Source organism: Chelonia mydas, chromosome 7 (genome assembly GCF_015237465.2).
Source record: "Chelonia mydas isolate rCheMyd1 chromosome 7, rCheMyd1.pri.v2, whole genome shotgun sequence".
NCBI lineage: Eukaryota > Metazoa > Chordata > Testudines > Cheloniidae > Chelonia > Chelonia mydas.
This window is the reverse complement of record NC_057853.1, coordinates 52,625,647-52,651,055: the sequence shown is the minus strand read 5'-3', so window position 1 is coordinate 52,651,055 and position 25,409 is coordinate 52,625,647. Positions and strand designations below refer to the sequence as shown.

The 25,409-nt window shown below is 48.0% G+C and overlaps 1 protein-coding gene across 1 annotated transcript; it reads left to right on the top strand.

Annotated features, from left to right (window-relative positions):
* Positions 1-238: 238 nt before the first annotated feature.
* On the top strand, positions 239-23,948 carry MYOZ1 (myozenin 1). The gene is given in 7 exon segments (XM_007053229.4): positions 239-314; positions 4,062-4,183; positions 4,185-4,244; positions 15,713-15,793; positions 15,795-15,972; positions 21,157-21,319; positions 23,343-23,948. Coding segments are annotated over 7 exon segments (912 nt in total). The 3' UTR covers positions 23,575-23,948.
* Positions 23,949-25,409: the final 1,461 nt, after the last annotated feature.

Sequence of the window (25,409 nt, the reverse complement as noted above, 5' to 3'; positions counted from 1 at the left end):
GGTAGAGTAGGGAGAAGAGGCGGGGCAGGGGGCGGGGCCTTGAGTGTCTGGTTACCAGAAGTTAGAAAGGTGGCAACCCTAAATATGGGGGGGAATTCAGGTGAGAAATGAAGGGTTATGTACCATATCAAAAAGGAGATGCAGGAAACTAGTTTCCATTCTCTCACTACAGTTTTCAAGTGTTTCACTCTCCCAACTCTTTGTCTCTCTAAATTGAAGCAGAGAATCCTTTGTGGTAATGCCCCTTGCAGGAACGCCGGCTCCCATCAAGACGAAAAAGTCCACTAAACTCATTGGGGAACTAACTCGTAAAGGTAAGAAGTATGCACACAACTCCCAGAAATCCCTGGTGGTACGTGGCTCAGTCTACATCGGGGTGGGCAAACTATTTGGCCCAAGGGCCACATCTGGGTATGGAAATTGTATGGTGAGCCATGAATGCTCATGAATTGGGGTTGGGGTGCAGGAGGGGGTGAGGGCTCCAGTATGGGGCCAGAAAGGAGGAGTTCAGGGTGCGGGAGGGGGCTCCGGCTGGGGCAGGAGGTTGGTGTGTATGTGCGGGGGGTGGTGAGGGCTCTGGCTGGGAGTGCAGGCTCTGGGGTGTGGCTGGGGATGAGGGGTTGGGGTGCAGGAGGGGTTTGGAGGGCAGGAGGGGGATCAGGGCTGGGGCAGGGGGTCGGGGTGGCGGGAGGGGGTCAGGATGCAGGGCTCTGGATGGCACTTACCTCAAGCAACTCCGGAAGCAGCGGCATGTCCCCTCTCCGGCTCCTACACGGAGGCGTGGCCAGACGGCTCTGTGCACCGCCCCATCTGCAGGTGCTGCCCCATCCTCAGGCACTGCACATCCGCAGGCGCCACCCCTGCAACTCCCATTGACCGTGGTTCCTGGCCATGGGAGCTGCAGGGGCGGTGCCTGCAGACAGGGGCAGCATGCAGAGTTCTCTTGCTGCCTCTACATTTAGGAGCTGGAGGGGGAACATGCTGCTGCTTCCAGGAGCTGCGCAGAGCCACGACATGAGCAGAGCGGGGTAAGCCCCAGAACCCCGTTCCCCAGCTGGAGCGCCGGAGCAGGGCAAGCCCCCGACCCACTCCCCAGCAGGAGCAGGAGGGCTGGATTAAAATATCTGACAGGCCAGACATGCCTTGCGGGCTGTAGTTTGCCCACCCCTGGTCTACATACAGCTCACAGAGCAGGGTACATGAGTGGAGCTGGGTGAAACATTTTGACTGAAACCTTGTGAATTTGTGTTGGTGTCACCGAATTGTTAGACTTAAAAAAAAAGTTCAAACACTTCATTTCCACATTTTTTGAAAAATGTTTAGGATTTTGATTAAAAATGGCTTTTCTTTAGAAATTCCCTTCAATTAAAAAAATGTAAAATAATTTTAAAATGCTTGATATCAAAAATGAAATGTTTCATTTTGGTTCAAACAATGTTTTCTTCGACCTAAAATGCATTTTTTCGATTTGACAAAAATTTGGAAAAATGTCAGTTTTGTATTGACCCAAAATTTGATTTTTTGGATTTGCCAGAGAACCAGAGAGTCAGTTCTTCACACAGCTCTGTCGAGGAGCCCATCTCCAAGACACTGGGGTGTGTGAATGTGCTGGGCTGGCTAGTGCTGTTACACCTGTGGGCAGATGGAGTCACCCACTCAGTGATTATCAATTCCAAACGATTCCCATTGTTTGTTGTATCCCATGGTTTCCAGCGCACTTACTGGCGGTATCTATTTGGTGCTGTGCAGGTCTAAATTAGTTATTTGGAGAAGGAGCCAGGTTGGCAGGCAATGGGAAGGGAAAGGTCCTGGAAGCATTAAATATGTTCAGAGAAATCAGGAGGAGAGTCTATAATGTACCTATCCATTCTCTGATGGTAACATCTGAACACGAGGTACAGTACACATACCGCCAATTGGCAAGGTCTTTCAGATAATATCGCACACCAGCATATGTGGTTGGCTAGTGTTCGCTCACAGGGATTTAGTTTGCTACCATTCCCCACACAAGAGTGGTATAAACACACTGGGCCAAACTTTGTTCTTGGTTACACTGGTGTAAATCCATTGATTACAGGGGTTACTTCAGAGTTACACCGGGATAACTGAGCACAGAATTTGGCCCTGAATATATATGTCCGTGCTCCGGTGCCTTTAACAAACTACGCACCAGCATGGATCTGTCATTACCTCCATCCCTAATTTATTTTCCTTCTTAATCAGCAACCCCTTGATTGTCACTCACTTGTCAATGGGCCAAGTTCTCCCAATGGGATTGCAACTGACAGGAGAATTCAACCCTATGTGTCCTTCCACTGCAGAGCTAGGGACACATTTCCTTCAGCAGCGGATGTTTGTATTGGAGGGGGTGATTTGTACACTGCTGTGATACCCCTTTTCCTCTCCCTTTAAATGTAGGGATGAGGAGATTTCCAGAGGTGCTGCAAAGAAGTAAAAAGCTAAATGTTATTCCCTTCCCAAATCGCCAAGAGGGGCCTCAGGAATCTGCTCTGCTCAGGAGAGTGGGGATAGGGGCACCTTTATGTAGGTTTTTAGGTTTGCCCCCAAGCCAACAGGAATTGCTAAAACCCTGTCTTCACATCAACAGGCAAATATAACTCCAATATTCTATAGAAAGTCTCTTCCCTCTGGAAATAATGCTGTGTGGAACTGGGTAGCTGAAGAGAGAGTTCCTCCAGAGATTTTGTACCATGTGACCAGCTGGGCTGGGGAGGGGAGGGAAACAGTCTCTTCCAACAAGAAGGGCTGTTGTTTCAAATAGGTCAGTGCTCACTAGGGAACTTTTAGTGCATGGTAACAGGGTTCACATGGCCACTTAATAGACCCTAACATTATTGCTGCACTTTTATTGCACTGGAAATATCAGGCCATTTGAATTCCCTGTTTTTGCTAGACTACTCATTGGAGGCCCAGTGGTGCTTGTGATATCATAAGAGACTGGAAGTAAATGAGAGGGGAAGGGGTTTGCAATCAGAGGGATAGATACTTGTTTCCAGCTGAGCTGCTTGTAGTGTAGGACCTAACCTGAAGAGAAAGGTGGCTATATGCCACCACTACGGCCCTGCCACCCACTCACCATGTTCCAGAGGTTGTTTTTGGCAGATTTATATTTAACTCAAAGCTCTAACACACACTTTCTCTTAGTGAAAGATTTGGGATCTATGTCACTTCAGCCAAAGACTAAGAAAATCCCCACTCCCCTGCACTCTGGTACCCCCAGGAGTCTTCTAGCAAAAACAGGGGAGGCAAATCTTGTTCTTCCTGGTGTTTCTAGGGTAAAAAAACAAGCAGCAGCAACAAGATCATAAAGAAGCAGAAAAGAGCACAGGACACTCCTCCCCAAGTTATAGATTCCTTTTAAGATTCCACCACAGAATTTCAAGGAATGGAAGGAAACATTTCTTCAGTGGCTTTGGTGAGGTTTCTGGTGGCCTCAACAGATTTGTGGCCCGAGGGACTGTCAGTCAGGATGATCACAATGTCTTGACCAACTGCTAAATAGGGCAGAGGTTCACTGCATTACACCAAACCTCTGAAATTAAATCCAGGGGGGTGTTTTCCATGCACACAGCCAAATTAAACCTCAGCCATTTGCATGGCTGTCTGGTATGGCTTAATCCAATGGTTCCAGATGTTGTCTTTGCTTGTTGCTTGCCAGTGCTGCTAGGTGAGTGATTTCCAGCTGAGCTGACCGTAGAGCAGCGGAGTATAGAAAGGTGACCAGACAGGCCCCTGGGGCAGTGTGGGACAGCAGTGGGAGGACTGCTTGCACTGATTCATGTACCTCAGAAGTGGATGTATCCATGTTAACACTGCCCTGATGTAACTCCCACCCATGCAGATGCACTTTGGATTGGAACTAGGGTAAATTCCATTCATGGATCTCCGGGGATTGTGTGTATAGAAGGATAATTCCATCAGTGGAATGTTTCTAATGCAGACGAGCCTTGCTGCTGTGGAGGACCTGGTGTTTTGGAACAAGGAGGAGGCAGCCTGGGACACAGAGCTTTCTAAGATGCATTTTTCTGGTATCTTTCCAGTCATGCCACAAGAAGGGTCCAAGCTGAACTTGGGGAAGAAGATCAGCATCCCCAGGGATGTGATGCTAGAAGAGCTCTCACTCCTCACCAACAAAGGATCCAAGATGTTCAAACTACGCCAGGTTGAGGGTGGAGAAATTCATTTATGAGAATCACCCCGACATCTTCACTGACAGTTCCGTGGTAGGTCATAGAATGCAACCACAATTCCTACACACACGGGAATGTGAGGGAAAGTTGCATGCTCCACTCTCACCACAGGCTAGGGGGATATTCCTTGGGTGGGAGAGAGGCCCAAGATTGTGAATGAATAAAACAGACTGAACTTCCTTTTTCCACTAGCATTGGGTTCCTTCATGGCACTTTTGGGCTCCGTTGATGGAGCAATGTCAGGAAGCTGAACACTTTGTGTTTGTGTTGATGTACAAAGCTAGAAAAAGAAAAGGAAGTACTTGTGGCACCTTAGAGACTAACAAATTTTCATGAAGTTGATAGATTTCCACTCCATACAGCTAAATTCAGTGCCTTGCATAATGACAGTTTCAGAGTAGCAGCCGTGTTAGTCTGTATCCACAAAAAGAAAAGGAGTACTTGTTAGTCTCTAAGGTGCCACAAGTACTCTTTTCCTTTTTGCAGATACAGACTAACACGGCTGCTACTCTGAAAACCTGTCATAAAGCTAGAAAAGTGCATGACTATTTACCTGTTATTATAATAACAACATTTCCCTTCTCGCACGGGTGAGGGGGGACAAATGATTCATTCAGACCTGAGATCAGCTCACCTGGCTCTCTTCCATTTTTACTGTAGGAATGTGGTATTTTCCCTTCTCGGTGTAGGCCTCAGTTCAGTTTTGAGAGAAGATCCATGAAGTAAAATTGAGACAGAGGCCTCAGCAGCTGATATTGCACTTTGGTTGTTTGCTGGGAACCCATTAGTAGAACTGTAAAGGAAAGAATGTTGATTTTTGCTATTGTCCTGTGCTGGCCTTTATAGTGCATAAAGTCAGGCTTATGCATTTTTTCCTCCCTCCCCTACCTCCAAAAAATTAATTCTGCTTGTTGTTTAACCTTAGAATCAGGGCTGGTCTTCCCTGTTTTCTTGGAAACCAATTTGAGGATTGGAGTGGGAGCTTTCTCAGCACTCATACGAAGTAATGTGGATATTGAACTTTTCAGAGAAAGAGCTTTTCTCCAGGCGGTTGTCGCAGTTTGAGTTAAACAAACGGAAGAGATCTCATAATTTTAAACACTGTGACTCAACATCTCCTCTCCTCTTCTGTCTGCTATTTAAGCTTTCATCTCTTGGCATGCCATCATCCCACTTATCCTCCCGTCCAGGGGAATTCAAGGCTTCCTATTTTCTAATACAAGAGTCAAGCTGAAAAAGTGTTCTACAAAAGAAAAACTTTGAGGCCTTCTCACGATTAAAGCAGCAAATAAGGGATTTTTCCCCCTTTGCAGTTTACCTTTAACAGTACAATTTGGGAAGCTGGGTGTGAAGAAGGCATAAGAAAAGGCTGGGTTGGAGGAGGAAAATGCCATCAAAATAAGAAGGGCAGTAGTACTGAGGGGTGGTCTTAGGGAGAGCCCAGGGCTGATATTCAGGATATGTGGGTTGTATTTCTAGTCCTGTGTCCCCTTGGGCATGTCTCCATCTCTGATTGTTCATCTGTACAGTTATGTTATGTGGCTATCCCTCCCAGAGTGTTGGGCCATTAGTGTCAGTGCTTTGAAGTTCTTGGATGGAAGGTGCTGGAGAGGTATGCAGCATTGTTATAAATAGTCAGCAGCCCAGGAAAGATGTTGAGGAAGAGGGTGAAAAGGACACAGTTAAACCGATAACCTTAAACAGGTTACTGCAGCTTCCAAACCCTTTCTCCACCTGGGGAGTTTATGTACCTACAGCTCACCTAAGGTTGCAGCAGGGATTGTAGACATGGGAAAAGCTCAGAGATCCCCAAAATACCTAAGGCCCAAGTTCATGTGTCAGCCTCTGAGGCTGTAGTGAGGATCCAGAAACGACATCTTTTATGTGAGTTCAGAAGGTTTGTGAAGGGTTTATGGGAGACTTTGGGGCATATGAGGCCAAGGCCAGATTTTCAAAGGTTGGGGTGTCCCAATTTGAGGAATGCAAAGTGAACGAATTGTGGCACTTTAAGCAGCTCAAGTTGGGCAGCAAGAAACTGAGGCACCAAAAAGTAGAAAGTATTTTTGGAAATGTGGGTCTCTGAGCTTGGCGTTGCCAGAGACTGGGGGAATGATTCTATCCCAGAGTTGGGAGGAATTTACATTGTTTTTTATTCATTAAATACTAAGCTTCACTCCACAGTGCTCTGGCAATGGATCCCAACCGTTTTCCCATGGTGAGAAAGGAATCTGGCCAGGATAGTCATTCACTATCATGCAGTGTCTTCCTGAAGAGGGTGAAATCTTTCAGAGTGACATTGGAAGATGCTCTGCCTTGGGGAAGGGTATTTGGGGTTTAAAAAAGTCCTTAGCAAGCCTGGAATTTCCTGCATGGCCTTGCCGTGATGAACTATGAGGGTAGCAGGTTGATGAAGCATCTCCAAACAGGAGTTGCTGTTTCCTATTTTAAAATCCTGCGTGCCTCCTTTTCAGATCTGCCTTTTCAAAACAGGAACAAATTACAATTGTCCAGTGTCTTTGGCCTGCAGGGTTCAGTCTGCCCTACTAGCCTCTCTCAGGACTAGATTGACAGGATCAGGAACATAACTTTACCGTCTGATGGCTACTCGGTGAACTATGTGAAATGAGTCCATTGCGCTCAGTCCATTGCCCTTATTATTATGTATTTATTGTATTGTGGTAGTATCTAGGAGCCCCAGTCATAGACTAGAATCCCACTGTGCTAGGTGCTGTACAAATACTTAGTCCTGCCATGAGTTCAAGGGACTGGACTAGATGACCTCTCCAGGTCCGTTCCAGTCCTATGATTCTATGAAACACAGGAGAAGAAGATGATCCCTGCCCCAAGGAGTTTACAAGCTAAGCATAAGACAGAGAGGGAACACAAGGAAACAATGGGACAGTACTGGCTGGAATGATAGGCAGTGGTCTCAGCACACCAGCACCCTATCCCTTGTCAAGTTTTTTGTAGGCCTCACAGCAAAGGAGAATTCTGAGCAGAGATTTGGAGGAGGACAATGAGGTAGGTTTGTGGATGTTACAGGGAGCACTCCCAAGTGTGTGGGGCAGCAGGGGAAAATGCACTAACGTGTTTGAAAATCTGGCAATTGGGCAATGGAAGTTGGCATCATGGACTGATTGAAGGTGAGCGTCAACAGCTCTATGGCAAATGAGAGATTATAGGCAGGGTGAGGATTTGCCTGAAGAACCTGGAAAAAGTGAAGAAAAGCAACTTATATTTGCTGCAATGGAGAAGGAGGAGACAGCAGAAGAATGCAGGGAGAGGGTTGATATGGTCAGAGTGACAGGCTAGAAAAGTGATCTTAGCAGCAGCATCCTGATCAGATACGAGCGGGGCAAGATTGTATTTTTCAGGGCCAGAGAGAAGGATGGTGCTGTAGTTGAGATGAGATGATGAGACCCTGGCTGAGAGTTTCAGCTGTGTGGATGGACAGGAAAGGTCACATCTTGGAGATGTGATGCAGAAAGAATCAGCAAGATTTAGAGCTGGCCTGGAGGTGAAGACCTAGAGAGGGGCCCCAGCAGAAGCTGATGCCCAGGTTATGGGTCTGAGTGTCTGGCAGGATGGTGGTGGTGTCTACAGTGTTGGAGAAAGGAGCTTGTGGAGAGAGCTTGGGGGAGGAGGAGATTCGGAGCTCTGTTTTAGCCATGTTGAGCTTGGACGGATCGTTAACAAGGAGCTGTCACAGAGACAGGCTGAAATTTTGTCTTGAAAAGAAGGAGACAAGTTTGGAGTGAGTAAATGTCCTCATCACAAAACTATCACCACAGCTGGCCCTAATTAGCACCTCTGCTGGCAGCCTGAGCAAGAGACCAGAGGCCGACTGGGCCACAGAGCCTGAACTATCTTCTTCCCAGAGCCAGTTTCTCTGGAGCAGGGGGTCAATATAAAGGGCAGCTGCCAGTGCCATCTCTATGCTGTGGACTGATTCTTATCTCCAGGACTGTCAATACAGCACCTGTCACTTGCACCAAATTCAAAATCTTTTTCTGACCCTAAGATTCCCTGTTCGCTGCCATCCCTTCCTTCCTTCATCTCCATTGCATGAAGGACCCGGAAAGAGAACCTCTAACAGGGGGAAATAAGAGAGGAAGCTTGGGGTTTTGTTTAGCGGAGGAGTAGAGCATTTCTATTGCTACTTTCAACTGCTCTCCTCTTACCATTCATGTTAGTGTCCCCTAGATCCTAGAATAAAACAATTATGGAAGTGGAGAAGCCCAAAACTGGGTAGATGGTTGTATGTGGTTGCGAATAAAATGAGTTTGGTAAGTTCTCAGCCAAGCCAGCAAGGTAGAGCTAATGCAACTCCCCCTGTCTGGCAGTGGGTATTTAAAGGCAGTCTTTAGCACTGAATGGGCAATGACAAGAAATCTCTGAGAGCTGAGGCCAGGGTGGTCTTTTCAGATCAGGGGGAGGGCCCAGTTGTGAAGCACAATGCAGGGAGCAGGGACTGAGGCACTAGACCATCAGTCTGGCTTCTGCTGTGCCTCCAGAAGAGAGCAAACAGCTACAGCCCCCAAGCTGTGCTAGGCGCTGCATACAAGACAGAGGAAGACATGGCCCCACCAGGCTAACCATTGAAACTGCCAGATATGACATGAGGGAGGAGCGGCAGGAAGGAGGGGATGGGATGAGATGGGACGAGGGTTCCAGCAATACAATCAAGGGGCTACATCAGTACAATCAAAGGCACAACTCAGTGGCTCCCTTGGTCTGTCAATGTATCTAGAGAAAGGTGGATGGAGATAAATAGAGATTAGGGTACATGTTAAACATCAGCAATATCTTTATATCTTGAAGGCCTGCTCTGCACTGAGCATCAAAGCCTTTGAACAGAGGTTGGGAATGACCATCAGTGGAGATACTAAAATCTGAGACTTGATACCTTTCTGTCAAAGATACTCCTGGGATGAAACTGGTCATGGAAAGTCAGTCCTGTCCTGATGGAGCAGGGTTGGATTAAAAGATCTACTGGACATCTCTTCCACCCCAAACGAGTCTATGAATGACTGTGGAGACTGATAAACCCCTTGCTCCAGGAGAGGTGACATGTGGGGTGGGCGATAATGGGGAGGAAAACCAGAGTCTCCTCTCAGTAGCTTTGGGGTCTGTCACAGGATGTCTCTTTATATGAAGTGGGGACAGCTCCCCTGTGTCATGACTGGTGCATCCTTGGTTGAGCGGATTAATAGGCCAGGGTGGCATCTGGGGCCTATAAACGAGAGGAAAGAGAGCTGTGAGAATGGAGGAGGGTCTTGGAGGAGTTCTCTGGGGAAAGCTGAAAGCAGGAGAGCAATGGAGGGGCTAAACCTGCTGAGCTGGAGAGCCAGTGCCAGCAGGCTGAAAAGAGCTAGGCAGGGGATATAGCTATATTTGAGCTGGAAGGTGTAATTTCCAAGCTCAAGGAGCTCTGATCAAGCTAGTGCACTAAAAATAGCATGTAGCCACAGTGGCACAGGAGGTGGGAGGAGCTACCTGCCTGAGTACCTGCCTATCTCAGACAGGATGTACTTGCCACACTAGTCCCTCATGCAGCTGTGGCTACACTCTGTCAGTGCATTAACTCAGTTATAGCTAGCATGGGCATGTCTCTGTGAGCTGGGAATGATCAGTTGGAATGACATAGGAGAGTGTCCTGCAAAACAGAAGGGCCAGAGTGGGTAACCTCATCACCCTTCTCTGGCCCTGCCGTCCAAGATAATGTGTGTCTCCAGCAGTGCAACCCACAAACCATCGTTCACAGCACTGCCCTCGGGAACAACCTTTTTGGAACCAGCCACAAGCTACCCGTCCAGCACAAATCCGCCCTCCTCTCCAGCCCTGCAGTAGCACACTGGTGGCATAATCCATGTCATGTGAACAGCTCATTAACAACGAAAACTAGGAAAAAAAGCCAGTGATACTCAGTGGGTTTGCTTGGCTGATTGTGTCTCCTGTTGCCACCTATGATTTTGTTGCTCTCCTGCAGGGCTCAGGACAAGGCTGGAGTCCATCTTCCCCTACCCACAGGACCATGCTGCCTCCACAGGGGAGTGCCGTTATTTTAATAAATTAGCATGAGATACCTGACTATCTGGGACTATCAATCCCCCTCTCTCCTCATACAAGCACATGGCAAAACTCAGCCTGGTATAAATGGTGCTGCGCCAATGGAGGATTTGCTGGATACCTCCCTGCACTCTCTCTCTCAGCAAAAATGTGTGCCTGCTCACTTACTCCCCTCTTGCTGTTCCATGCCTGTCTGTTTGAACTTAAATCCCCATGCGCCAGAATAAAGGAACATATAGTTGGCTGCTCCAGTAACTTCAGAAGTGTTATTAACAACACAGACATCAAGTATTTGGAACCTCTTCATCAGGGAGGTGGAAATAGAAACACATTTTGTGCTCTCAATCATTCCTTTTAGGGCACAGCAAGGCACCATCACAGAGCTCACAGTGTCCCTTTCCAGGCACTCCCTCTGTGACTCAGGGCCTTGAGATTGCTCAGATTGGGGGGGGGGGATCATTTTTCACCCGCCGTTTCTCCTGAGGCACATATAGCTGTGCTGGAGGATTAGGAATGGATTCCTGGGCAGGCGCTCATTAGACTCTTGGCCGGGAAAAAGGTTTCACAGACATACAAGTTCCGGTTGTTTACGAATCCTGAGGCCTCTAGGGTCCAAGGGGCACCCTCTAGGGTCCAAGCACAAGCAGCAGTTGTTCTCTGGTTAGAATATTTGTAATGAATTCAGGGCTGCTGTATGGACAGCCCTGTAGACTGAAGGCCTCCATCCCACAGTGCAGTGCCGAGCAGGCAGAAGCAGAAGCAGAGCAAACTTCCCTATACCTCCCACGGCAGTCTGTGTCACCCATTCGCTCCTTTGCCTCTCTGCCATAACTGCTAACAAGGGGGCCAATTAATACTGATCCTGGAGGTGCTTTTTGTGATGTGGACATGAACGGGGGTCATTAAACTCCTTTCATGCTGGTCCCCTAGTGTATAACTACACTGCAGCCTCCCAGCCCAGGCAGACAGACATGTGCTAGGTCCACATTAGCTAACATGCTAAATGTAGCAGTGCAGACAACACGGAACGAGCTAGCCACTCGAGTGCAGACCCAGGGGGCTGAGCTGGCTTGGAGTCAGGCAGGTAGCCAATGTCAACATTGCTATGTTACTCCACTTGCTCAAGCAGAGCTAGCCAGCTCCATCTACCTGGGCTAGGAGGCATGCTCAAGCTGCATGTAGATGCACCCTAAATGGCCTCCAGGTGGTAGCAGCTTTTGGTTTACATTCAAGCTGGTAACCTTCAGGTGAAAGGTTAGCCACCCAGCTCCTGAGACAGCCCACTGGTAGCCACATTTCCCTTTAACACCTTTACCTCTGGCATGTAACAAGCAACAGAGACACAACTTCCCTCTCCCAACTTTGACTAGGTACAGTCTCCTGCTTGGGACTCTCCTTCAGGGGCTGCTGTCTGTTATAGAAAACTTCAGGCTGAGGCTAGCTTTCTTCACTTGTTGCACAAGCAGGGATGAATGACACAAGACCTGCCAGGACACCAGGCCCACTCTGGATACAGGAACTAGAAAGGTTCTGCGAGAACAATTCTCTTTTCTATATGGCCTTTCCCATGAGCAGGGCTCCCTCCGGAGTAGCTGGCCCACCAGCACTTTTGATGAAAAGGAGAGAGAAGTTTTAAGTGATAGATGCAGTGCCATGTGTTAGTGCTTTGAGACGACCTCCCGCCCTCTTCCCAAAACACCCCTTTATTTCAGTCTGCCTTTATACAGCTGGGCAGTTCCCCATGTATATCCAAACAGACAGCCTCACCATCCTCTGTGTACAGCCCCAGATAGAAGAGAAGAGACCTCCATGATCACAGTTCTCTCCATCCCCAGTGTTTTCTGACATTCAGGGGACCTAATCCTCCCTGTTCCTAAAATGGGAAGCCCATTCAGGCGGGGGCAGGAGAGATGTTCCCAAAGGCTGCCAGTGGCACCAGCTCCATTTGTTTAGCTTGCTGATGGCTGGATGCCCGGACTGCAGCTTGGATGACCCGCTGTAAAGCTCTGGACGATGTCACTGCGGCATGGAGTGGAGGGTTGATAATGCCACACTGAGCCTTGTGGGGTTTTCACTGCTTCTCAACTATTTTTAGCTGAACGAACAGCTGGCCTTGGGAAGCCTGTTACAGCCTGGAAAGCTTCTCTTTGCTAAACTGCACTAGGTATAAGAGACATGAAGAATCCTTAACCCTTTAAAGAGTCATGGGATTCACATTGCCAATTGGCTGCACCAGGGGAATTTACGCAGGCAGTATAGCATGATGAATGCATCTTTGGTTCATCTTCATCTGACTGTCTCCATTATTGCTTCATGTGCCTATAACCTACCCCCAAATCCAAGTGCAAAGAATATATGTGATACATGCACTTGGATAGTATTACGTTTTATATGTGATACCTGTGTCTGTGTGCAGACTGTAATATTCCAAAGGAGCCACTTTCTTTTAGCTCTTATGTGTCAAGATATGATCTCACATACATTCAATATGTAAAACATATTATGTACATGGTACTGCCATATATGTCACTTAAATTTTATTCCACATAGGTATTTGCTGAAATCGCGTTGAGGGAAGATGGGGGCACTGCCGTGTCTGCACCACACCCTTCCCATACTGGGGATCCCAATCCACAATGGGCATGTGCCTCTTCCGAAAAGAAGTCAATGGGCATTAACATGTGCTCATGTGCTTTGCAGAACCAAGCCAATATTAGGTGGAACAGAACTTGCTTTTAGGTGATAAGAGACTGTATTTGCTAGCCCTTGCTGGGGGGGCAGAGGATCTGAACAGCAAAACCAACTTTGTCTTTTAGATGAATGCAGGTTTCTTCCTCACCATGCTGTCTGGCTAGAGCTGGTTTGCTAATATCCACTAGGCTTATAATAAAAGCTTTTGCATTCCCGTATTTTTGTCTTGCACATGCAGTGGGTCTCATGGAAGCCTTGGGTGTTCTCACAAGCTGCCATGCCTCCAAGTTTTCACAACCTTCATAGAATCATAGAAAAGTAGGACTGGAAGGGGACCTTGCTCCTCCTTGTGGCTCATCTGGGGATCAGCTCTGCCACTTGGTCGGATGCCACTAATCCTGTGGTTACTCAATCCATCATTCCACTCACACACTCACTCACTCCATGGCCTCTCATGCACCAGAAGCGGCAGCGCTTTCCTCTTCATAGCTTAGCCCTCAGACTAGGTTACATTAACATTCTCCCCCCTTCCGGGATATCACAAGTCCTTTGAGGCAAACTGTCCCAGGCACTCTGCTCCCCACTGCCTGGTCTGTGCCACTCTCAGTGGCTGGGAGGGGAACCTGGGTCCGCCCTCTACACCGGGTTCCAGTCCAGGGACCTTCAACCCAGCAGCTTGGGGCTTTTACTCTCCCAGCCCTTACTGCTCCTTCCCTGGACTGCTTCCTAGTCTCTCTTTGCAGTTTCCTGCTCTTCCTCCTTGTATTGGGGAATGCCACTGCAGGTTTCCTCCCCCAACCTCCAACTTCTTTTCTTTATAGACCTTTTGTCCAGCTCCTGCCCCCAGCTGGACTTCATCAGCAGTTAGGCCCTAGCACTTCCTAGGTTTCCTCTAGGTACAGCCTAAGGTTAATTGGCCTCATTTACCCCTTCCGGCCTTGTGTGGGGTGGCCACCCCATCACAGAGCTCGAGAAGTCATCAAATCCAGCCCCCTGCACTGAGGCAGAACCAAGTAACCTAGACCATCCCTGACTGGTGTCTGTCCAACCTGTTCTTAAACACCTCCAGGTGATGGGGATTCTACAACCTTCCTTGGAAGCCTATTCCAGGATTTAACTATCCTTATTGTTAGAAAGCTTTTCCTAATGTCCTAACCTAAATCTCCCTTGCTGCAGATTAAGCCATTGCTTCTTGTCCTACATTCAGTGCACACGGTGAACAATTTGATCACTGTCCCCTTTATAACCACCCTTATCATATTTGAAGACTATCAGTTTACCCCCTTCAGTCTTCTTTTGTCAAGACTAAGCCTGCTCAGTTTTTTAAGGCTTTCTTCAGACATCAGGTTTCCTAAACCTTTCATCATTTTTGTTGCTCTCCTCTGGACTCTCTCCAATTTGTCCACATCTTTCCTAAAGTGTGGCACTCAGAAATGGACACAGCACTCCGCCTGAGGCCTCACCAATGTTGAGTAGAGCGGGACAATTACCTCCTGTCTTACATACAACACTCCTGTTTAATATGCCCCAGAATGATATTAGCCTTTTTTTGCAACTGTTCACATTATTGACTGATATTCAATTGTGATCCCACTATAATCCCAGGATCCTTTTCAGCAGTATGACCACCTAGCCAGTTTTCATTTTCGTAGCTGTGTATTTGATTTTTCCTTAAGTGAAATACTTTGCACTTGTCTTTATTGATTTTCATCTTATTTATTTCAACCAATTCTATAATTTTTCAAGATTGTTTTGAATTCTAATCCTGTCCTCCAAAGTGCTGCAACCCCTCCCAGCTTGGTGTCATCTGCAAGTTTATAAGCAGACTCTCCACTACATTATCGAAGTCATTAATAAAAATATTGAATAGTACCAGAGCCAGGACTGACCCCTGTGGGATGCCACTAGTTATGCCCTCCCAGTTTAACAATGAACCATTGCTAATTACTCTTTGAGTATAGTCTTTCAATCAGTATTGCACCCACCTTATAGTAATTTCATCTAGTGTACACTGACAGTCATGTGAAACTGTCAAAAGCCTTAGTAAAATGAAGATATATCACGTCTACTGCTTCCCCTCTTCACTAGGCCAGTCACCCTGTTAAAGAAGAGCCATATAGAGCTGTCTGTAAAGAAGAACAAATGCACCAGTGGCCAGGGGAGCAGTTTCATGTTGTCACAAGTCCTGGTATCCCAGCATACTTAGCTTCCACAGTGGTCTATTGACTCAGTTCTCATTTACCTTACCTTGCCATGCTAGCACATTCCTGCCATGAAGCACTCCCTACTATTCCAGTCCTGTCCACCTCAGCTTAGCCAGGGCACCTCATTTCTGACCTGTACCTTCTCCTGTTATTCCAGTCCTGCCACCATCCCAGCTCTACTGGTGCACCTCACTCCTGACGCAGCAGTTTTAGTTCAGAGTACCTGCACAGATCTGCTAATGTGCCTCATTCCTCCCCTCCAGTACCCCCTGCTCTTCCACACCCTGACCTCTAAAGTAGCCCTGCCAGTGCAACTCAAAAATGACCTTCAGCATCCCCTGCTATCCATGCCTGCTCCTATACTGGATACAGGGAAGCTTCCATGCTACATGCTTCTAGTGTTTTTTGTAATTTGGACAGATGTCCAGTAGTAACTAGGAGGAGACCCATCAAACTCCCTTTGAGTTCCACACCAGGGAAATGTCAATGGAATATGCCCAGTAACAATAACTTCTGCCTTTTGTTCTCTCACTCCAGGATCACTTTCAGAAGTTCATCCCAGCTGTTGGAGGACATTATGAAGGAGAAGCGCATGGTTACTTGCACAGTGGTGGGCGGGATGGTGGGTGGAGTAACTGCAGGGCAGTATGGATCTAGTAAGCTGCACTATCCCCCTGCCCCTCCTCCTAAGCCTGGGAGCAAAGGCAGTGCTGGGGGCACTGAAGCTGATTGTGCCGGGAGCTCAGCCGGCAGTGGGGGAGGAATGGATGGTGGAGGAAGTGACACTGCTGGAAAAGGCAAGTATCTCTCTACACACTAAGAGTGAGGATGGGGTAAATGTCAGAATTTGGCCCATTATCATTGTTAGGGATGGGTGTAGCTAAAAGAAAAGATGTGAGCTGAACCCTTCCAAACCCAATTCCTTCTCAAAGTTTTGAAAGTTGGGTTGACTTTTGTTTCAATGTTTTGCTCACCTCTGCCTGGTGTTGGAAAGACACAGAAATATAAAAATTCTATCAGAATGTATCTGTCCTAGCTAAACCAAAGAAGGTGTGAAAAACCTGGTAAGAAACCTTGATCTCCTAAGGTTGGTACAGCATATGCTTATCTTACATATTGTCCATTATGGGGTTTTACACCTCTTCAGAAACGTCCATCATTGGCCACAGTTACAGATAGGTGCTGGTCTGGTTGTACCATTGGTTGGATCTGGTATGTCTCTTTCTACCCATATGTGCCTATATGTTTGCTTTGTTTTGGGATGAAAGAATTCAGCTAAATGCAGAGAATTTTCAGATAAGCATCAGAACTGAACCATCAAATCTTTTGAGGGTCACTCATCACTAATTACTATTCTGCTGAGGCAATCAAAATTCATTCAATATTTTTATTGACTTTTAATGATGTGTGTATAATACCGTCCACCTACTTCAGTCCTTGGTTAATTTGATCCTCCATTTACTTTGGCCAGAAACCTCTGGAACTAAATCCCTTGTATTAAATCAACTCAGCCTCCTTTCTTCATTGTGATTACTTTACATAGGTGATACTGGATAATAATTCAATCTCTGGCTATAGAATGTTTGCCATTTAGGCTGATCCCAAGGGATACGGATGATAGCTCTGTCCAATTCCCATTAATCTCTTAGATGGCTTAGATGTCAGCCTTAATTAATGAGGAAGAATCCACATTTTGGAATTAGATCAGAACCAGCCTTAGCAGTTCCAGGTGGGCCCCCTTCATCACTGCGAACATGTGTGTCATTGTCACATTACTGGGCAGGGGCTGAGAGGGGATGTACGCCAACCCTCTGGCTCCTGCTGCAGAGTGGAGGCCAATTATTTCTTTCTTTCACCCCTACTGTTCTGTTGCCTTCTAAACTGCTTTACTGACACCAGGGTCTTCACAAGGAAAAGGGCTAGAAAATAACTTACTTATGACGGTAGGGAGTTAAATGAAAGCTGAGATTCCTCTTTATGTTTATAATTCCCTCAAAGCAAGGCAGGACCACAAAGAGGTTTTTGGTGGCCTGGGGCAAAATGTGAAATGGAAGCCCCCCACCCTTTCAAAAAACTACCACTGCAGGGAAGTCTTGGGGGAGAGAGTGGAAGGGGGACTGGACAGAAAGCCTACCTTGCACTTGCCCTGCAGCGGCGGCTCCTTTGTCCTGCGCCCGACTTCCTGCTCCAGGTGTTATGACCTGGCACATGGGGTCACAGAGCCACTCACTCAAATTGGGCCTGGCTGCCCCTCAGTCATGACGGAAGAGCAGCCGGGCCAAATCTGAGTGGCACTGTGACCTCATTCACCAAGTCGCAACACCACTCGAACTGGGGGCCGTCTCAAATAGGTGGTCTGGGGCAAACTGCCTCTTTTGGCCCCCCTCTGGGAGGCCCTGAAGCTGGAGGCTTGGGGCTGTGGGTTTGGCAAGGCCTAAAGGCTGGCTCTGAATGAGAGAGAAAATAAGCAAGCCCAAAGAAGATGGATATGATGGAAAAAAAGAATACAAAAGCTGTGCTATTCAGATTTTGCTGTTGACATTATAAGCACTGCTGTTTTCGGTGCAAGCGCAGTAGACATCCTGATGGTGGGAGGAATACATAGTGCACTTCAGTCTGATCTGATCCAAATCAGAGGAAGGCACTGTTATAAAAATAGTTCTTTGTATGGCTAAGGTCCTTGTCTTCTAAGAATCTTAAAGAGACATACAAAGCACTGTTGAGTTAACACTGCTGGTAGGTAGGTGTCATTGTGCTCAGCTGAGTAAACTACGGCACACAGAGTGAAAGTAACTTGTCTAAAGTTACCCACTAAGTTAATGGTTGATCCGGAACTAGAACCTAGAAATTGTGACTCCCAGGCCGCTGATTTAACCCCTAGGAAGTGCAGCTCTGTAGTCCCCAGGATGTGAATTTGCACAGGGAGACCCCAACAGAAGTCTCTAGGCTATTGTTTAGCCGTTCTTAGGAGTTTAGAAAAATAATAATGTCTGAAGCAGGCAGTCCAGTGACAATGTAGCCCACAAGAGTGTAATTGGATGGTCTGTTCATGTCACTGGTGCACCCTGATAAAAACACCAACTTATAAAAAGTACTGACCCATGCAGAGGGATGTGGCCAAATCAGACATGTTCAAGAAGAGGTTAGTTGGGAAGTTGTTAGGAGGGACAATGCTGAGTTGCAAAGATCCTGAAGTTCAAAGACATTAGTGTCTGGGATTTGGGTTTGGCCCATTATATAGAGAAGAACTAGGTGCAAAGTTTGGCTCTAGGACCAAACTTCCCCATCTTTGGTGGTGTTCAGACCCAGGGTTTGTTTGGGCCTCATGTAATGCTGATGGAATTTACACACCCATATCCCAAATAAGGGAGGAAGGGGTTAATTCAGGCAGTAGGCAGCATTTCAGCTTTTATAAAGGCTTCCCCCTCAGATAGGAAAGGGCTGGCTGATAGACAGATAGACCTTGCTGGGAATAGAGCCTGAACAGACAGCTGGGACTTTGGGGAATGTAGCACTCTTTCTGTCTGCCCCAAAAGAGGAGTCTGCCTGGACCTGGGGCAGGTTGAAGCAAACCATCCCTGTGATCTTACTGGGGTTTATGTTTGGGCTACACTAGGCCAGGGGCGGCAGGTTTGTATAATTTTTCGTGGTGCCCAGAATGGGTCCAAGTACCGCCCCCGCCCCCACACCTGCCTAAGGCTCTTGGAGGGAGTTTGGGTGCGGGAGGGGTGCAGCTCTGGGAGGGAGTTTGGGTGCTGGGTACGGGCTCTGGGCTGGGGCAGGGGTGCAGGTCGGAGTGTGGGATGCAGGCTCTGGGAGGAAGCTTGGGTGCAGGAGAGGGTTTGGGGTGGGGGCTCTGGGCTGGGGCAGGGGGTTGGGGTGTGGGAGGGGATGAGGGGTGCAGGCTCTGGGAGGGAGTTTGGGTGCTGGGTACGGGCTCTGGGCTGGGGCAGGGGTGCAGGTCGGGGTGTGGGATGCATGCTCTGGGAGGAAGCTTGGGTGCAGGAGGGGGTTTGGGGTGGGAGCTCTGGGCCGGGGAAGGAGGTTGGGGTGAAGGAGGGGATGTGGGCTCTGGGAGGGAGTTTGGGCTGGGGGTAGGCTCTGGGCTGGGGCAGGGGGTTGGGGTATGGGAGAGGGTGAAGGGTGTGGTGCTTATCTCAAGCGGCTCCTGAAAGCGACCCGCACACCCCTCTGGCAGCAGCTCCTAGGCAGGGGGTGGAGGGGGTGTCTCCGTGCGCTGCTGTCCCCAGGCACTGCCCCCACAGCTCCCATTGGCTGCAGTTCCTGGCCACTGGGAGCTGCGGAGTCAGTGCTCAGGGCAGGGGCAGCACGTGGAGACACCCCCCCCAGGGTCAAAGGGATGTGCCAGCCACTTCCGGGAGTGGTGCGGAGCGAGGGCAGGCAGGAAGCCGCCTTAGCCCCACTGTGCTGCTGGTGGTGGCGGCTGGGGGTCCCCAGGCCCTTTTAAATCACCCAGGGGTGGCAGGTGGGGCCAGGAGACGCTCTGGGGGAGGCGCGTGGGGGCAGCAGGTGAGGCCCGGGGAGAGACCCAGCCCGGAATATTGGTGGAGCTGGGCCCCCAGGCCCTGAATATTCCTGGAGCATGGGCACCACGGGCCCATATAACTTGCTGCCCCTGCACTAGGTGTTTATTATAAATGTCTCTTACCAAATTAACCTGACAGGGGTCTGACATAGCTTCTTAAAGGTGTGGAAATGGCTGGGCAGCAGCTACCCCAAGCTGGAACTTCCACATTCTGGGTGAAATCCTGGGCCCCATTCCAGTCAATGGCAAAACTCCTATTGATTCACTGGGTCCAGGCTTTCACCCTCCATCTCTAGTCATCCATCGGAATAACGTAGGAAAGCGTCCGGCAAAACAGGAGAGCAGTGGAGAGGCTAAGCCTGCTGAGCTGGAGAACCAGTGCCAGCAGGCTGAAAAGAGCTAGGCCAGGGGTATAGCTATATTTGAGCTGGAAGGTATAATTTCCAGCTCAAGGAGCTCTGATCAAGCTAGTGCACTAAAAATAGCATGTAGCCGCGGTGGCACAGGAGGTGGGAGAGCTACCTGCCTGAGTACCTGCCTATCTCAGACAGGATGTACTTGCCACACTAGTCCCTCATGCAGCTGTGGCTACACTCTGTCAGTGCATTAACTTAGTTATAGCTAGCATGGGCATGTCTCTGTGAGCTGGGAATGATCAGTTGGAATGACGTAGGAGAGTGTCCGGCAAAACAGAAGGGGCCAGAGTGGGTAACCTCATCCACCCTTCTCTGGCCCTGCCGTCCAAGATAATGTGTGTCTCCAGCAGTGCAACACACAAACCATCGTTCACAGCCTCGGGAACAACGCTTTTGTAACCAGCCAGCTTCCACAAGCTACCCGTCCAGCACAAATCCGCCCTCCTCTCCAGCCCCTGCAGTAGTACACTGGTGGGCATAATCCATGTCATGTGAACAGTTCAATAACAACAAAACTAGGAAAAAAAGCCAGTGATACTCAGCGGGTTGCTTGGCTGATTTTGTCTCCTGTTGCCACCTATGATTTTGTTGCTCTCCTGCAGGGCTCTGGACAAGGCTGGAGTCCATTTTCCACGTCATGTCTTCTGCAGTGGGAGAAGCCCACTCTTGTGGATGATGCAAGGCCATGCCATGGGCCTGACTGCCTTAAAAAAGTTAACTTCCCAACATGTGCTCTGATGAAGCCCCATAGGACAGTGTCTCTCAAACTGTGGTCCATGGAACATCATTATGAATGGGAAAGGAAGTGGTCCATGAGATAATCTCTCTTAAGATGTAGTCCATCCTGTGAAAAAGTTTGAGAACCCTGCCATAGATCCTAGCTCTTAATTTGCGACTCACAGGGTCAGCTGACAAAATTGAGTGGCTTTTAAGTTTGATGCCTAGGATATGGAAAGTGCATTTGTTCTGTGCAAATCTCACTTGATCAAAATGCTCTTCTCTTCTCTGTTTGTGTCCAGGTGAAAAGTCAGGAGGTGGGAAAAAAGTCTCTGTCTTTAAGACCTATATCTCTCCATGGGAGCGAGCTATGGGCATCAGTCCTCAGGAGAAAAGTCAATTCACCATTGACTTGTTGTCATATGGTCCCAAAGCTGAACTTCCCCATTACAAATCTTTTAACAGGTGAGGCCACTTGGAGGTGTAATGCAGGGTACATGAGCTGTCAGACAATTCTGGATGTGGCCACTGCTCCTTTAACAGTGTCAATGGGTTTTTCACACATGCCATGTTGCAGCCTCTTGCAAGGCTAATTGCTGGAAGCCTACAAAGGGGAGAGAAGTTTTAGTACTAGAGACAACAAATGGGGATTCTTCTTTAGAAGGCTTTGTTCTGGGAGCAGAGGTCCTTAATTCTATTCCACCTTCCCAGAGTACATTACACATGGTTTAGCTGGTAACTGCAGTGTCTCTAGTCATGTCTGAATCCATGGATTTATTACCATAATCACCTGTAGAGCTCCGCAAAAATGGCTCTTCTAGACTTGGGTCCCAAGTATCCACAGTACTGCAGTTGAGAACCAGGCCCTTGTTGCTCCTTCTTATGAGCAAAAAGTGTATTACAGATATTTCTAGCACAGCAGCAGCTTTAGTTGGGGATTGGTCCTGCTTTGAGCAGGGGGTTGGACTAGATGACCTCCTGAGGTCCCTTCCAACCCTGATATTCTATGATTCTATGATTCCAGTGCATTTCTAGATTTTAATCACCCCATTCCCCATCCAAGTTGCTGAGGAAGTATGTGTTGACTAATCTTCAGTCGCAGAATGAAACAGAGGCTCAAGGAGGATTAGAACCCAGGGCTCACTTGACTCCATGTCTTTGGTAGAGCTGCTGTACCATTGCACCTGAGGGAATTCTGCACCACTGCACAATGCAGAATTTTGCAGAAATTAATGTTGTGCGTGCAGAATTTCTTTTCCCCCACAGAAATAGGCTGCAATGCTGCTAGCCGCCACTAGTGACTGCTGGACCCAGCAGAGCCCAGCTCACACACAGAAGACACTGCTGGGGGGGGGGGGAGGGGAGGAGCTAGAGGGTTCCTGGCAGCTGCAGTTTCCAGCATGACCTGGGGGAAGGAGAGGGAAGTGTGCAGGAAACTCCGTGCAAGCCTGAGACCGAGCATCAGGCTGTTTCTCCTTCTGGATCCCTTGGCTCTGGGAGGGTAGGGGGGGCAGGTGTCTGGGCAAGGAGGGTCCCTGCGGCTGGGCTCTGGGAGGGAAGGGGCAGGTGTCTGGGCTGGGGGGGCCTGCAGCTGGGCTCTGCGGGGGGAGTAGTTGTGACTGCCTGGTCCCCCAGCTGGGCTCAGGGGGCGGGGGGAGAGAAGGGGGCAGAGAAACAGGAACTGGGTTGTCATAGGGATTTCTTTAACTCTCTGCTCCTGTGGGAACTTTTATGTGTGTCTGTATTGTTAGAGACATGTTGCTGACAGGCATTTTGAAATAAATTACCAAAATAATTGAAACTGGCGTGATTATGTAGTGTTATTTTGACAAAATTTGCAGAATTTTTAAAATATTATGCACAGAATTTTAATTTTTTTGGTGCAAAATTTTTAAATTTGTGGCACATAATGCCCCCGGGAGTATACCATGCAGCCTCCTTTTTATAAGTTTATGGAGCCACTAGCAGCTGTGGCAGAGGTTGGCCTGATGTGCTGCTAGAATAGTAGGGGGGGAAAGTATAGGAAAAGAACTAGCAAGCACCTTTTTTAATACTGAAGGCATTGGGGAGGTGTATGTGTATGGTAGAAGTAGTTTTTGATGTTTGGTAGATTTTGTTGGCGAGTGACTCCTGCAGCTCGTGACTCTTCTCTCTCTACTGGAGCCTTCAACTCTTCACTGATAAACATTAGAAATGACAGGTTTCAGAGTAGCAGCCATGTTAGTCTGTATTCGCAAAAAGAAAAGGAGTACTTGTGGCACCTTAGAGACTAACCAATTTATTTGAGCATAAGCTTTCGTGAGCTATGCATCCGATGAAGTGAGCTGTAGCTCACGAAAGCTTATGCTCAAATAAATGTGTTAGTCTCTAAGGTGTGCCACAAGTCCTCTTTTTTCTTTTTATTAGAAATGACAATAACTTTTTCTTTTCTAAACCACATTGTTTACAAATATGCTGCTTGCTGACTCCATTTGTAACCCTGTTCCAGGACTGCCATGCCTTATGGTGGGTACGAGAAGGCACGCAAGCTGATGACCTTCCAGATGCCTGAGTTTGATGTTGGTCCTTTAGTGCCAGAACCCATCATTGTCTATAATCAAGAGATCAACACTAGACCCTCCTTCAACAGGACCCCAATTCCCTGGCAGGCGTCAGGAGAACCCACGGAGTACAACATCGAGATCAAAGTGCCGATGGACGGTGAAACAGAAGAACTATAAATCCCACTCTCTTCTTTCCTTCCTTCCTTTGCTCTCAACCCCTCACACTTGCAAGTCTATTGTGGGGAGCTGAGAAATGCACCTGCAGTCCCAGGGATCCTTCCTTCTCTTTGTCCTTAGGGCAAACGAGTTCCCAGTAGGTTCTAAGCTGATCTTTGCTGTGGTGTTCATCCATATCAGAAGCAGACAGAGGGAAAGCACTGAAAAAGAGCAAGAGTGAGTGAGCAAGAGAGATGGCTTATCTTTGTACCCACCAAAGCGAGAAAAGACAAAATTATGGCCTATGTTAATGACACTGCATGTTGCCTGGCTGCTCCATATTGAACCTGTCCTGTCACTTGTTAACAATCAATAAAGCACCTAAAGGAAATAAACAGTCTTTTGTTCGTTTGTTTTTGTGTCAGGTCTGAAAAAAATGGCTGCTCAGGCTGTATTGGAAACAGTCATAATAAAATTAGGACAATATTGGTCTGGGGATTGCCCACATACACCGACACCACAGACACCAATGGACGGGGGGACACATGGATGCCCATTGACCAGCTAACCACACATAATGGGGTTAGCCATGGAGACTACACAAAAGCTGCAATGCAGATGCAATGCAATGCAATGCAATGCAATGCAGAATGTGACTGCTCACCAGCTTTGCAGCATTAACTTCAAAGAGCATGTTATACTGACTCTGGGGACTCTCATGCTTCTGATCACAATGCAAGGGACTACACAGATCTGCACATCTTGCATGGTCTGGTCTTGGCTATCCAAGAGATTGCCTCATTCTCACCATCTACCACCATGGCAGCTGAGGTGCTTTTGCTGACAGTCCCAGGAGCTGAACGTCTGGGAGCTGGAGACAGGGCAGTCTCTGTGGAGCGCCTTGGGCTGTGGAACTCATTCGTTCACCCCCTGGTCCACTAGAGCCTGAGACTGTTGACCTTCAGGACTCAGTGTAAATCCCATCTGCTTGTAGGCAACTGTCTGAAGGGGATGGTTGTGCGGGGGGTTCTCTGTGGGTTCTCCTGATGCCTGCCAGGAGATTGGGGTCCTGTTGAAGCTCCTGGTTTATAATTTAGTGCTGAGTGAGGAGCTCCCAGTGCTGGTCACCAAGTTCTTAGTTATTTTTAAAGACAGCACAGCACCCAGGGATTGTGTGCTCTGGGCTTTTGTAAATAAAAATTAAATAGCTACACATCACACTAGGATCTGCTAATCTATTATTTAACTGGTGTATAGGGCAGAGTGCTTCTCAGAACTAGTAAACTATACACAGGCCAATAACGACACTGAGCCCAAATACGGGTATTTTCATCAATCGAACTCAAGGCATCTCACAGGGCTGGGTAAACATACTTAACCCCATTTTATAGTTGAGGAAGTTGAAGCAGAGAAAGGTGAAGAAACTTACCCAAGGTCATGCAATGAGCCAGTGACAAAGCTGGGACAAGAAGACAGGTTTCCTCACGACTAATCCTATGCTTTATCTCCTGGATCACAGTGCCTCCACATGGCAACAGGTACGGGTCATATACTTCTGCCAGTGGAGCTTGGTCCTCAACTACAACAATCCTCCTATGCTCGTCCTGAGACTCCACTCTGCCGTGCAACTGCACATTAGTTACGAGCTGCCACATCCCCTGCTCTTCTGTTTCTGTACCACTTCACAGATTGCACCCCTAAGTCAGAACTGCAGTTCCTTCAGCCTTTCCAGTGTTTGAGCCCTCTAAGCAAAGACTGCCAAATGGGCTAACTAGTACCTCTTTGTTGTTTCCTAATGTTGACAAATATCCACCAGGGATTGCAATGAGTTCACTAAATGCATTTCTGTTGGTGTT